At 40.5% G+C, this 14,067-nt stretch overlaps 1 protein-coding gene across 3 annotated transcripts in view; it reads right to left on the minus strand.

The window, feature by feature from the left end:
• osbpl9 (oxysterol binding protein-like 9) overlaps nt 1-14,067 on the minus strand; it is a 126,169-nt gene that overhangs the window by 62,205 nt on the left and 49,897 nt on the right. For all 3 annotated transcript variants that reach the window (XM_078408541.1, XM_078408539.1, XM_078408542.1), the window contains one exon: nt 3,545-3,640. In XM_078408541.1, coding sequence (XP_078264667.1) covers nt 3,545-3,640 — 96 coding nt within the window. The remainder of the gene's footprint in view (nt 1-3,544; nt 3,641-14,067) is intronic.

A 14,067-nucleotide genomic window follows, 5' to 3' on the forward strand; every position in this document is an offset into this window, starting at 1 on the left:
GGACAACAGCAATGGAAGATGTTTTATCTTTCAGTAACTAGACCAAGATTAAAAACAAATTATATCTGTTTATAGTTTATGTACTATCTTGCTTTGTTTTTAATGCACTTACACTTTTTTGATTGTGTCCCTATTTTGATGAATTATATCACTTTTTCAATTTGTAATTATACCCTGTTGCCTATGGTGTAACTGAATTGCTTGTACTCCTGTGGACACAGCAAACATAACGTAGAATAGAAATGAATGTGAAAAAGTCGGGAAAGGTGTGCAAACATAGCACGTTAAATACACAAGTTAATCTATAACATTCCTCATGGAAAATTAAAGAAATTATTCCAAACAATGGAGGTGTTATCAGTAATCTTTGAGTGGACAGAGTACCTGAAACTTGAGGCAGATAGTGGAAGGTGAGAGAAAAAAACCCAATTGGTCATGTGGTCATGTAGATGACTAGAAATAAGAGGGGGAAATCCCCATGGGTTTTCATTGGTAAACCACAGTCAATCCAAAACAGGGGTCGAAGCCAGAGGACGACAGGTAGGTGGCAGGACAGAAACACTTACACAAGCTCTTGCAGGTGGCTTGGTGGATATCGTGTTGTTGATCTACACCAACTGCTATAGACAGACACAAAATGCTAGAGTAACTTAGTGGGACATGCAGCAGGTCTGGAGAGAAGGAATGGGTGATGTTTCGGTCGAGACCCTTCTTCAGCCCGAAACATCACCCATTCCTTTCCAGAGATGCTGTCTGTCCCGCTGAGTTACTCCAGCATTTAGTGTCTTTCTTTGGTTTAAACCAGCATCTGCAGTTCCTTCCTACATATACCAACTGCTATGTTAGGAATATATATTATAGGGTTGGGGGAAAAATTGTTCTATCGTTTGGCTCATACACATGATGCTAAATGCTTTGAATTTTTTTAACCACTTCTGCATACTCAAATAATTAGACATTTAACACATACAAAAGCATGCACATTATGTGAAGAATTACTTATTTCAAAATAATATCGTTTATCCATTAAATTGAGAGTTCCAATTCTGGTTGTGATAAAACATTTAATAATGGTACAAAAGTAAATTATAATACATTTAAGCAAAATGGAATTTTGAGGACTTAAGTAGAACTGTGGCAAAATAAATACTCAAATAAATGAAGCCCCAACGAAAATATAAAGATAATTAAAGGGAAGAAAAATGACAAGTGTCCTGACTGCACACAGCAGGCAACCCCCCATGTTATAGCAGGGTACATTACAGAAAATGGTCTGTTTCCTAATTTTCCATTATGTGCAGCCATATCATCTGCACATACGTGAAAACATGCAAGATGAAAAAAAGTGTTGATTTATTGACTCTTTCACCCGCTCAAATTTTGAGAGAGCAAATTTAATTCTATATCTCAAATTTTCAGGTAGCGTTTTGTAAATTCATTCAGGGCACCTTTCTGTAACCAGAAAGGCCAGAACATGGGGTCACCTTGTCCACCAGACACCTCCCCCATCTGGCTCCATCTGCCTATCATCCCAGATCCCTGTTTTTATTTTATTACAATTGGAGTCAGGTGGAAGAAGCTGGAATGTTGAAACAGACGCTGGCATGTGATACGATATTACATTGCTTGATAATGATCAGCTGGAAACTGAGCAGAGCAATGGCAAATGGAATTTACTTCTGACAAGTGGCAGAAATGGCAGGTGGAGTTTGATCCAAGCAAATTTGAGTTGTTGCAATTTGGGAGGTATATGTTAATAGCAAAACGTTTTACAGCATTGATGTGCAGAGCGATTTTGGGGGGCAAGTCCAAAACTCCCTGAAAGTGGCAACATAAGTAGGTAAAGAAGGTATATGTTATGCTTGCCTTCAATTCTCTGGGCATTATGTATAAGATCCAGAAAGTCATGATAAGACTTTGGCTAGGCTGCATTTGGATTATTCTGTGCAGTTCTGGTCACCCCATTACAGGAATGATGGGGAGGCTTTGGAGAGGGTGCAGAAGAGAGTCACCAGAATGCTGCATGGATTATGGGGAATCAGCTACAAGGAAGAAATTGGACATATCTTGGATTGTTTTCTCCAAAATACCAGAGGTTGAGGGGAGACCTGATAAAAACGTATAGTCAAGAGTGTTTTATTGTCATATGTCCCAGATAGAACAATGACATTCTTACTTGCTGCAGCACAACAGAATGTAAACATAGTACACTGTAAACAATATAAAACTATGAGAAGTATAGATAAGGTAAATTATGGTTTTTTCCCCCCAGAGTGGAACTGTCAAAGAATAGAGGATACAGCTTTAAGGTAAGAGGGGTAAAGTTTAAAAGGAGATGTATTGGAAAAGTTTTTTTTAAACGCAGTAGGTGTGGGTGCTTGGAATGTGCTGCCAGGGGTGGTGGTGGAAGCAGATATGATAGAGACATTTCGGGAGCGTTTGGATAGGCACATGGTTAGGCAGGGAATGGAGCAATAAGGATCTTCTGCATTGTGAATGTATTTCTATGTTTTATGTTTCAAGTGTGAGATTATGCATTTAGGGAAGGCAAACAAGGGCAGTATAGATGAACAGAAGGACCTTGGGGTATAAGTCTACATATGCCTACAACTAGCAGCACAAGAGGAAAAGATGGCGAAGAAGGCATTTGGAATGTTTGCTTTCATGAGCCATGGCAGAATATGAAAGAGTTGGAATATGTTACACCTTTACATAACACTGGCTAGCCCGCAGCTGAGGTATTGTGCACACTTCCGATGCCACACTACACGAAGGATGTGATTCTGCTGCAGAGGGTGCAGAAGAGACTTGCCAAGATGTTACCATCAATGAGCTATGGAAGAAAAGGTTGGGGAAAACAGAAAGGGGAACATCGACAAAGAAAAAAAAAAGGAAACCACCTCATGATTTTAGGATATTTCAAAAAAAATTATAACCAATTAGGTACTTTTAAAATGCAGAACTGCAGTGAAGTAAAAAATGAGCTGATCAAATTATGCACAGCAAGATTCAATAATAATCAATTAATTATACACTTTGTGATGTTGGTTGTAAGGCAAATATTTTCCAGCAATAACCCCTTTCATCTCCAAAATAATGTTATAGATCATTTCATCCACTTGTGGTTGTAACTCTTGCAGTGCTATATTTCACATGTACTGGTGTCTGACCACACTTGTTTCGATCAATGCATCTCAAATGAGATGCATACTCAACTTCTAACTCACAAGTTAGTGAACTACCAACCAAGTCCTAGTAAAATCATGATTGATTACTCCTTTGTTAATTCATACAGAGTTCAGAACTGAGATGTTTTTTAGCATTCAAATTTAACAAAAACTTGAGGCTGATTATGGTAAAACTGTCAGGAAATTGATTTGGCAGATTCCCAATTCTAGCTATTGAATTTGGTCCTTGCTGATCAAACTGCCAAAATGGAAAAGTACAGCACTGGAACAGGCCCCTTCACCCCACAATGCAATATCACATTAATCTTTTTGGCAAATGTGCATTTTTTCCATAGGTTACAGGACTAAACATTTACCTTCAGTTGATCAATTAAAATCTGTAAGTAGGCATCAGCTTCAGCAAGCTTCTTGTCAAAATCTTGAACACTTGGAACAAATCCTGTTTCAGTACCCTACAAAAGAGGTTATAGTGAGCAGTGTGGCAATTTTGGACATTGGAAGAAAACATTCAACTTAAAAAGACATGCAGTATCATTTCCTCTATTACACATTATTTTATACAAGTTGCTCAAGCAGATACTCAAAACTGGAAATTGCATCAGGAGTGGATAGACTGCTGCTTAACCTTTTTTTAATCTGGCATCAATATAATTAACACATTTTAATAATAATATGTATCAAACTTCTATTGGCTGTTATTATCACACAGAAGGCCATCAACGCTGGCTCCCAATAGCACTATTCTATCAATTAGCTACACCAAGGAAAATGTTGTAACTTACAAGCACATTAGGGATCATGTCATAAGGAATAGGAGTAGAATTAGGCTATTTGGCCCATCAAGTCTCCTCCGCCATTCAATCATGGCTGATCTATCTCTTACTCCTAACCCCATTCTCCTGCCTTCTCCCCATAACCTCTTGACTCATCGATGTACATGGATGTAGGAGAACACTGGAGTTCAGAACAGAATTTTATGCAGTCAGAAAAAGAACTTGAAAACTCAACACAAGATCTGGATTGAACCTGGGTTACTGAGGCATGAGAGGCATGAAGTAACAGCACTAACTGCTGTGCCACTGAGCTACCCTATTTTTTTCTTCTCTGGTCCCGATTTCTATCTATCTATTTTTTCTTCTCTGGTCCCTCAGAGATTAATCCCAAAGGCCAACAATTAATTCACATATCTTAAAAAACTGATGAACCAACAGATTAATCTACTGATGAGGAAATTAAACCTTTTTTATAAAGTAATAACTATCATGTGTTATGGTTTTAGATGTCAACCAAAGCAAAATAGAATAATTTATAATAACTATATGCAGAAAATAACTTGCCAATGTAATTAAAGTTTGAGTAATAAGATTAACACCAGAGTCACAATGTTAGTCTTTTCATTGGGATAGTATAATACAAGCAAATCCATCTCTAAATACTATGCCGCTAATTTTAAAACTGTTTTGACTATTAAATACAAATTATCTTGAGACAGGAGCTCCACATATTCACTTAAAATGCAGTGTGCTCCCTGATAACGGAATACAAGATACAACATAATTTACGACAATTATGCTTTTACATATAAAATGAGCTTGCATATTGCATTTTTGATAAACACAGATGTCCCAAAGTATTCTACAACCAAGCTAGCTAATTGAAACATTCTTTAGTTATAACATAGAGGAACATGGTGGCCAAACTGAAGGCGGCAAGTTCTATAATTCGCAAATTAGATATTAACCAGATAAGTTGTTTTACCAATGACCAGAACATAAATTCACAAGGCAATAAATGAAATCCACAAAATAATCCGTTCGTCAGGTTATGGGCGGCGCGGACTTGGTGGGCCGAAAAGGCCTGTTTCCACGCTGTATATATATGATATGATATGATATGATATAAACAATTTGAAGTTTACTGTGGGAAGTAGTTCAGACTCTTATCATAAAATTCAGACTTCTCACAGAACAAAATGAGCCCATTCAAATGAATGGCTTAGAGAAAGCACCATTTAGCCAGTCCTTGTTCCTATTCCCATTTAAACATTTTTCAAATATTTATTCAATATGCTTTTAAAGCTTCTTTAAATGTTACATGTAATCATCCATTCATACTCCAAACAACAGGATTTTAAAGAATACCCAACCTCTATTAATCTTAGTGTGAAATCATCTAAATTCCAAAGAGATCAATAGAAATAATCATAATTTATTTTCTCAAAACCTAATATTTCTATTATAGTTTATTCAATACTGACATTAATTTTTTATTCTAATAAAAACATTCATAATATCTTCAGTGGGAAGAATATGGACGACTAAATTAGGTTCGGTGAATAAAATGCCATAACATGATTCACATCAACTGAAACTTGAGTAATGGCAGAGATGGGAGTTAATAAACTCAATGGCCTAGTTTAATTTTTTAGATCTTTCTAAATGTCAACCATTTATAGCTGTCTCATCAGACTAGACATTACGTTCTTATCACTCCACTTTGGCTTAGTGTATTTGACCACATGTATGGTCCAGCTCTGACGAACATAAGGCTGGCCATCTTCCACGGGTTCCCATTGCTGCTGGTGACATCCTGCTATGTCATTCTGTGCGGTGACTTCAACTGCATCATCAACAGCAAATTCCAGACAATGAAACAGTAAAGGTATCAAGCTATGCAGCATCTTCAATACATGAAGCACCATGGCAATAAACCTGGTGAAGATCGATGGGTCAGTCCAGTCTGGGACAAACCTTTCCGCATGTAGCCCAAATTCGCTCAGACAGATCCACCAACATAATGCTGACATTCATCTTGGTCCATAGTCTCCTGCTGATTGACTGACACCTGCAGGAAGGTTAAATGTACGGCAGGGGGACGAAGAAGGTGAACGTGAAACTGATTACCCTAGAGGAATTTAAACGGGACAATGCAGATTGGATAACGGTGAAACTCTCTGATAAGCTGAAGTATGGTTGGGGAATATCAATAGATTCTGAAGCAACCTGAAGCATGTACCACTTCATCCAAAGAACTCAGAGGGATTTCTGCAATTGGTATCCTTAAGCATAGAAACATAGAAAATATGGAGGAGGCCATTTGGCTCTTCAAGCCAGCACCGCCATTCATTGTGATCATGACTGATCATCCACAATCAGTAACCTGTGCATGCCTTCTCCCCATTTCCCTTGATTCCACTAGCCCCTAGAGCTCTATCTAACTCTCTTTTAAATTTATCCAGTGAATTGGCCTCCACTGCCTTCTGTGGCAGAGAATCCCACAAATTCACAACTCTGTGTGAAAACGTTTCTTCTCACCTGTTTTAAATGGCCTCCCCTTTATTCTTAGACCGTGGCCCCTGGTTCTGGACTCCAACATTGAGAACATTTTTCCTGCATCTAACTTGTCCAGTCCTTTTATAATTTTATACATCTCTATAAAATCCCCTCTCATCCTTCTAAACTCCAGTGAATACAAGCCCAGTCTTTCCAATCTTTCCTCATATGACAGTCCCGCCATCCCAGGGATTAACCTCGTGAACCTACGCTGCACTGCCTAAATAGTAAAGACGTCCTTCCTCAAATTAGGAGACCAAAACTGCACACAATCCTCCAGATGTGGTCTCACCAGGACCCTATACAACTGCAGAAGGACCTCTTTGCTCCTATACTCAAAACCTCTCGTTATGAAGGCCAACATGCCATTAACTTTCATCACTGCCTGCTGTAACTGCACACTTACTTTCAGTGACTGGTGTACAAGGACACCCAGGTCTCGTTGCACTTCCTCTTTACCTACTCTGACACCACTGAGACAATTATCTGCCACTTTGTTTTTGCCGCCAAAGTGGATAACCTCACATTTATCTACATTATTATACTGCATCTGCCATGCATTTGCCCACTCACTCAACCTGTACAAGTCACCCTGCAACCTCCTAACATACTCTTGCAGTTCACAATGACACCCAGCTTTGTGTCATCTGCAAACTTGCTAGTGTTACTTCTAATTCCAACATCCAAATCATTAATATATATTGTAAATAGTCACGGCCCCAGCAGAGCCGTGCGGCACTCCACTCGCCACTGCCTGACATTCTGAAAAGGACCCATTTATTCCTACTCTTCGCTTCATATCTGCCAACCAATTCTCTATCCATGTCATTACCCTGCCCCCAATACCATGTGCTCTAATTTTGCTCACCAATCTCCCATGTGGGACCTTATCAAAGGCTTTCTGAAAGTCTAGATACACTACATCCACTGGCTCTCCTTCATCCATTTTACTTGTCACATCCTCAAAAAATTCCAGAAGTTTAGTCAGGCAGGATTTCCCCTTCATAAATACATGCTGACTTGGACCAATCCTTTTACTGCTATCCAAATGCGCCGTTATTACATCTTTAATAATTGACTCTGGCATCTTCCCCACTACGATGTCAGGCTAAATGGTCTATAATTCCCCATTTTCTCTCTCGCTCCTTTCTTGAAAAGTGGGATAACATTAGCTACCCTCCAATCCACAGGGAATGATCCTGAATCTATAGAACATTGGAAAATGATCACCAATGCATCCACGTTTTCTAGAGCCACCTCCTTGAGTACCCTGCTATGCAGACCATCAGGCCCTGGGGATCTACCCAATACTATTTCTCGCCTAATACAAATGTCTTTCAGTTCCTGTCTCCCCAGATCCTCTGTCCTCTAGTACATCTGGGAGATTGTTTGTGTCTTCCTTAGTGAAAACAGATCCGAAGTACCTGTTTAACTCTTCTGCCATTTCCTTGTTACCCATAATAATTTCACCTGTTTCTGCCTTCAAGGGTCCCACATTTGTCTTTACAAATCTTTTACTCTTAACTTACCTAAAGAAGCTTTTACTATCCGTCTTTACATTATTGGCCAGCTTACCCTCGTATTTCATCTTTTCAGCCCATATTGCCCGTTTTGTTACCTTCTGTTGTCCTATGAAAGTTTCTCAATCCTCTGGCTTCCCGCTACTCTTTGCTATGTTATACATCTTTTCTTTCAGTTTTATTCCATCCCTAACTTCCCTTGTCAGCCACGGTTGCCTCTTACTCCCCTTAGAATCTTTCTTCCTCTTTGGAATGAAATGATCCTGCATCTTCTGGAGTATGTTCAGAAATTCCTGCCACTGCTGTTCCACTGTCATTCCTGCTAGGATCCTTTTCCAGTCGACCTTGGCCAGCTCCTCTCTCATGCCTTCACAGTCCCCTTTATTCAACTGCAACACTGACACTTCTGATTTAACCTTCTCCCTCTCAAATTGCAGATTAAAACTAATCATATTATGGTCACTACCACTAAGTGGTTTCTTTACCTTGAGTTCCCTTTTTAAATCTGGTTCATTGAACACTAAATCCAGAATTGCCTTCTCTCTGGTAGGCTCCAGTACAAGCTGCTCTAAGAATCCATCTCAGAGGCACTCTACAAACTCCCATTCTTGGATACTCAATAATAAGCTACAGGATAAACTCAGTAATATCCTCACAGTTGGGAATATTAAGGATCAGCAAATCCTTCTGTGATAGACAATATGATTTGGAAGCCACAGACATGACAATTTTCACCTCCCAGAACTTTCCACCCTCTATTATGGTGCTATTAAATGATGGCAAGAGAAGCTAAACCATTTATCAACTCCGCATGACCCGACAGGTACAAATACATCTCTTGGATGTGCTTGTTTGCCTGCTGACTTGTAATTAGCTCAGTGGGAGTGGATCAGCAGAGGTGTGATGGAAGTGCTCAGCACCATGCAGGCACCAATCCATGTGGAAGGTCATCATCACTCCTATCTAATATAGAGTGGGAGTAGTTATGAGGTCAGAAATTTATAATCTTGTTTTAAAGTACGTTACGATTCAGTCCAAGATCAATGTCAATCAAGGTAAGCTTGCTCTGGAGCCGGTCGTTTGCCCTTTTCAGAATTGTGCACCTCAGGAGTACAATCTCCTACACGTAGGCAGGAACATTTGCTTTCTAAGTGTCATAGAAACATAGAAAATAGGTGCAGGAGTAGGCCATTCGGCCCTTCGAGCCTGCACCGCCATTCAATATGATCATGGCTGATTATCCAGCTCAGTAGCCTGTACCTGCCTTCTCTCCATACCCCCTGATCCCTTTAGCAAAAAGGGCCACATCTAACTCCCTCTTAAATATAGCCAATGAACTGGCCTCAACTACCTTCTGTGGCAGAGAATTCCACAGACTCACCACTCTCTGTGTGAAGAAATGTTTTCTCATCTCGGTCATAAAAGACTTCCCCCTTATCCTTAAGCTGTGTCCCCTGGTTCTGGACTCCCCCAACATCGGTAACAATCTTCCCGGATCTAGCCTCTCCAACCCCTTAAGAATTTTATATGTTTCTATAAGATCCCCCCTCAGTCTTCTAAATTCCAGCGAGTACAAGCCCAGTCTATCCAGTCTTTCCTCATATGCAAGTCCCGCCATCCCAGGGATTAATCTGGTGAACCTTCTCTGTACTCCCTCTAAGGCAAGAACGTCTTTCCTCAGGTTAGGAGACCAAAACTGCACACAATACTCCAGGTGCGGTCTCACCAAGGCCCTGTGCAACTGCAGCAGAACCTCCCTGCTCCTAAACTCAAATCCTCTTGCTATGAATGGGGCGGCACGGTAGCGCAGCGGTAGAGTTGCTGCTTTACAGCGAATGCAGCGCCGGAGACTCAGGTTCGATCCTGACTACGGGTGCTGCACTGTAAGGAGTTTGTACGTTCTCCCCGTGACCTGCGTGGGTTTTCTCCGAGATCTTCGGTTTCCTCCCACACTCCAAAGACGTACAGGTATGTAGGTTAATTGGCTGGGTAAATGTAAATATTGTCCCTAGTGGGTGTAGGATAGTGTTAATGTACGGGGATCGCTGGGCGGCACGGACTTGGTGGGCCGAAAAGGCCTGTTTCCGGCTGTATATATATGATATGATATGATATGATATGAACATACCATTCGCTTTCTTCACTGCCTGCTGCACCTGCATGCTTGCTTTCAATGACTGGTGCACCATGACACCCAGGTCACGTTGCATCTCCCCTTCTCCCAATCGGTCACCATTCAGGTAATACTCTGCTTTCCTGTTCTTGCCGCCAAAGTGGATAACCTCACATTTATCCACATTATATTGCATCTGCCATGCATTTGCCCACTCGCCTAATCTATCCAAGTCACTCTGCAGCCTCCTAGCATCCTCCTCGCAGCTAACACTGCCACCCAGCTTCGTGTCATCCGCAAACTTAGAAATGTTGCATTCAATTCCCTCGTCCAAATCATTAATATACACTGTAAATAACTGGGGTCCCAGCACTGAGCCTTGCGGTACCCCACTAGTCACTGCCTGCCATTCCGAAAAGGACCCGTTTATTCCTACTCTTTGCTTCCTGTCCGCCAACCAATTTTCTATCCACCTCAAAACTGAACCCTTAATACCGTGTGCTTTAAGTTTGTACACCAATCTCCTATGTGGGACCTTGTCGAAGGCCTTCTGAAAGTCCAGATATAACACATCGACTGGTTCTCCCTTATCCACTCTACTAGTTACATCCTCGAAAAATTCTATAAGATTCGTCAGACATGATTTGCCTTTGGTAAATCCATACTGACTTTGTCCGATGATTTCACCACTTTCCAAATGTGATGCTATCACATCTTTAATAATTGACTCTAGCATTTTCCCCACTACCGATGTTAGGCTAACTGGTCTATAATTCCCCGTTTTCTCTCTCCCTCCCTTTTTAAAAAGTGGGGTTACATTAGCTACCCTCCAGTCCTCAGGAACTACTCCAGAATCTAAAGAGTTTTGAAAAATTATCACTAATGCATCCACTATTTCTGAGGCTACTTCCTTAAGCACTCTGGGATGCAGCCTATCTGGCCCTGGGGATTTATCTGCCTTTAATCCATTTAATTTACCTAACACCACTTCCTGACTAACCTGGATTTCCCTCAGTTCCTCCATCTCATTAGACCACCGGTCCCCCGCTATTTCCGGCAGACGGTTTATGTCTTCCTTAGTGAAAACAGAACCAAAGTATTTGTTCAATTGGTCTGCCATCTCCTTGTTCTCTATGATCAATTCACCTGTTTCCGACTGCAAGGGACCTACATTTGCCTTAACTAATCTTTTTCTCTTGACATATCTATAAAAGCTTTTGCAGTCTGTTTTTATGTTCCTTGCCAGTTTTCCCTCATAGTCTATTTTCCCTTTCCTAATTAAGCCCTTTGTCCTCCTCTGCTGGACTCTGAATTTCTCCCAGTCCTCTGGTATGCTACTTTTTCTGACTAATCTGTATGCTTCATCTTTTGTTTTAATACTATCCTTGATTTCCCTTGTTAGCCACGGATGCACTACCTTTCTGTCATAGCACAGAAACATGCCCTTTGGGCCACTACATCCATGCCAATGCTTTTGCATACACTAATCCCATTTCCCATCCATGGGTAATGAATGAGTTCTGCTTTTACAGATGCTCATAAATCAGAGAATACACAAAAAACAATTGTTTAACCACACCTCTACAGTATTGTAATGAGGGTATCAAATGGCGCACAAGACTGATAAGAAATAATGACTAAAACAGAGCTAGCGAGAGGGAATGAGTGAGGTAAAGAGAGGAATCTAATTCTGCCATTCATAGGAAGGAACATAAGTAGTCATGTTCGCTACAGAAATCTTTTGAACTTTCTCATATGTGAAAGAAGAATTGGAATGTACCCTTTATAATGTAAATTTTGTCAGAAAATGAAATTATATATCTTGTACTTTAAAAGGCAACATATGATTGTACTGTATTACTGGCCCGATTGAAGCCAAAGCTCCAGATAATGCTTGTCCTCAAGTCAACGTCTGACTGCATGTTCTGGGGAGAGCCCCATTGAATATGACACTGGTCCAATCTTTGCCAACACCTTCCTGTCCCTCATCATGGGTTCAACAAGATAGTCTGCCACATCAGAACATGTCAAGCACAAACAAACCGTATGCCAAATCTAGAAAGACCAGAATGATTATCATCTCTCTAACTTGGTATACTTAAGACCAATCACAATGCTTTCCCATCATTTCTATTGAAAGATAATTCTGCACAGGCCAATGAACTAACATGCAACCTTCCCATTGTAAATGGGTCAGCCACTCAATTGACCAAGTCATGAGTCAACAGGAGCATTGGTCTTTGTTATCTTTTCAGATACATGTACACCAATTTAAGATTTCAAAGAATGGCATGGCTTGCTGCTTATTAAATTATCTGAGGCTTTGGAATGCCACCTCCCGAACCATTTTTTATTCACTCTACGGAGCACCTCCATTCAGCCTGCAGGGACTACCCTGATCTTCCACTTTAAGTCTTGATTCCACTTCCATTCCAACCTTGTCTGTGGCCTCTTGCCGTGTTCCAACAAGGTACCACGTACGCTTTAAGTACAGCATCTCATCTGGAGCATTGGGGCCTTTGAGACTCAATATCAAATTCAACAAATTTCAGATAAGTCACTTTCTCTTGAGACACAGACTGCAGATGCTGGAACCTGGAGCAACAAACAATCTGGTGAATGAACTGAGTGGGTCGAGCAGCATCTGTGGGTGGAAAGGAATGTTTCTTTCCACCCACAGATGCTGCTTGACATGCCGAGTTCCTCCAGCAGATTGTCTGCAACTCACATTTTGTGTCTGTATCAGGGCTGACTAATTCTGCTGAAGGACACAATGTGAAGGAGTATCTCAGTGGACTAGGTAGCATCTCTGTTGTACATGGATGGGCAACATTTGAAGAGGTCTGAAGAAAGCTCTTGTGGAAGAAAAATTCATATCCTTTCTTACTTAATATTGATTGGAATTGAACAAGGTAACGAAAAGGTGCTTGGATGTGACAATTGGCATCCCTTGTTGACCAGATTCAGAAGAGGTTCATGGGAATTGGCAAAGTAAGGTTAGACGTATTACCTCTTGTCTGGGGATGTGTTGAAGGGTGGATGGTAAATGTAAACATGAAATAGAAGTGATAACGAAGCTTATTTTCCTTATGAGAAGTTACAGTAGTGCCCCCTACCGCTAGTGGCATAGAAATGTTACTGTAAATAAGGGGCTTGTGATTGGCTCGGAGAGGGGATGGTGGCTCGGGCTGCCTAAAAGGTGAGAAAGAATAATGTCAAGATGCCCTTGTATCGTGTTTGACTTGTATTAACCATTTGTTGTTGAATAAGATTAACATAAACAAAAAGTTTATTATGACTAATTAAATAATTGGTACCCATGTAGTTGACAGAATATTTTCGTATAGTATCTAACAAAAAACAAAAGTTGTTTACTGCACAGTATAATTGTCAGCTAATTCTGCTGTGAAGTCAGAGAACTGGTGGGCAGATTACTGTCGCCATCTCTCCATGATATCATGCAATACAATCTCGAAGCAAATCTGCAAAGTCTCCGCTTTTCTTTCTCCATTAATTTCCCTCTAAATTAATTTCTTCCACAGCTCTCAACCTGAAATGCTGTCTGACCCGCTGAGTTACTGTAGCACGTTGTTTTTTTTGCATGCTAGCATTTGCAGTACCTTGTGTTTACCATTCTGCTGGAAGGTTAGCCTTTCTGTTATTGGAGCAGTTTTTCTCTCTACATTGATACTCGTGATGTGCGAGACATTTCCAGCATTCTCCTTTTGGTTGCAGATTTCAAGAACAATTCTGACCTGTAACATTTGTTTATTCTATCCCACTGCTCTCACGAACCCATTAGTCAAACTGCCATTTACTTTAGAATCAAGAATCAACCCTGATCACACCATGCCAAAGATATACCCTTTGCTCTTATCTTTTTCTCACCTTTGCAATTTAAAACCATTTTTGCT

Source organism: Rhinoraja longicauda, chromosome 11 (assembly GCF_053455715.1).
Source record: "Rhinoraja longicauda isolate Sanriku21f chromosome 11, sRhiLon1.1, whole genome shotgun sequence".
NCBI classification, from domain to species: domain Eukaryota; kingdom Metazoa; phylum Chordata; class Chondrichthyes; order Rajiformes; family Arhynchobatidae; genus Rhinoraja; species Rhinoraja longicauda.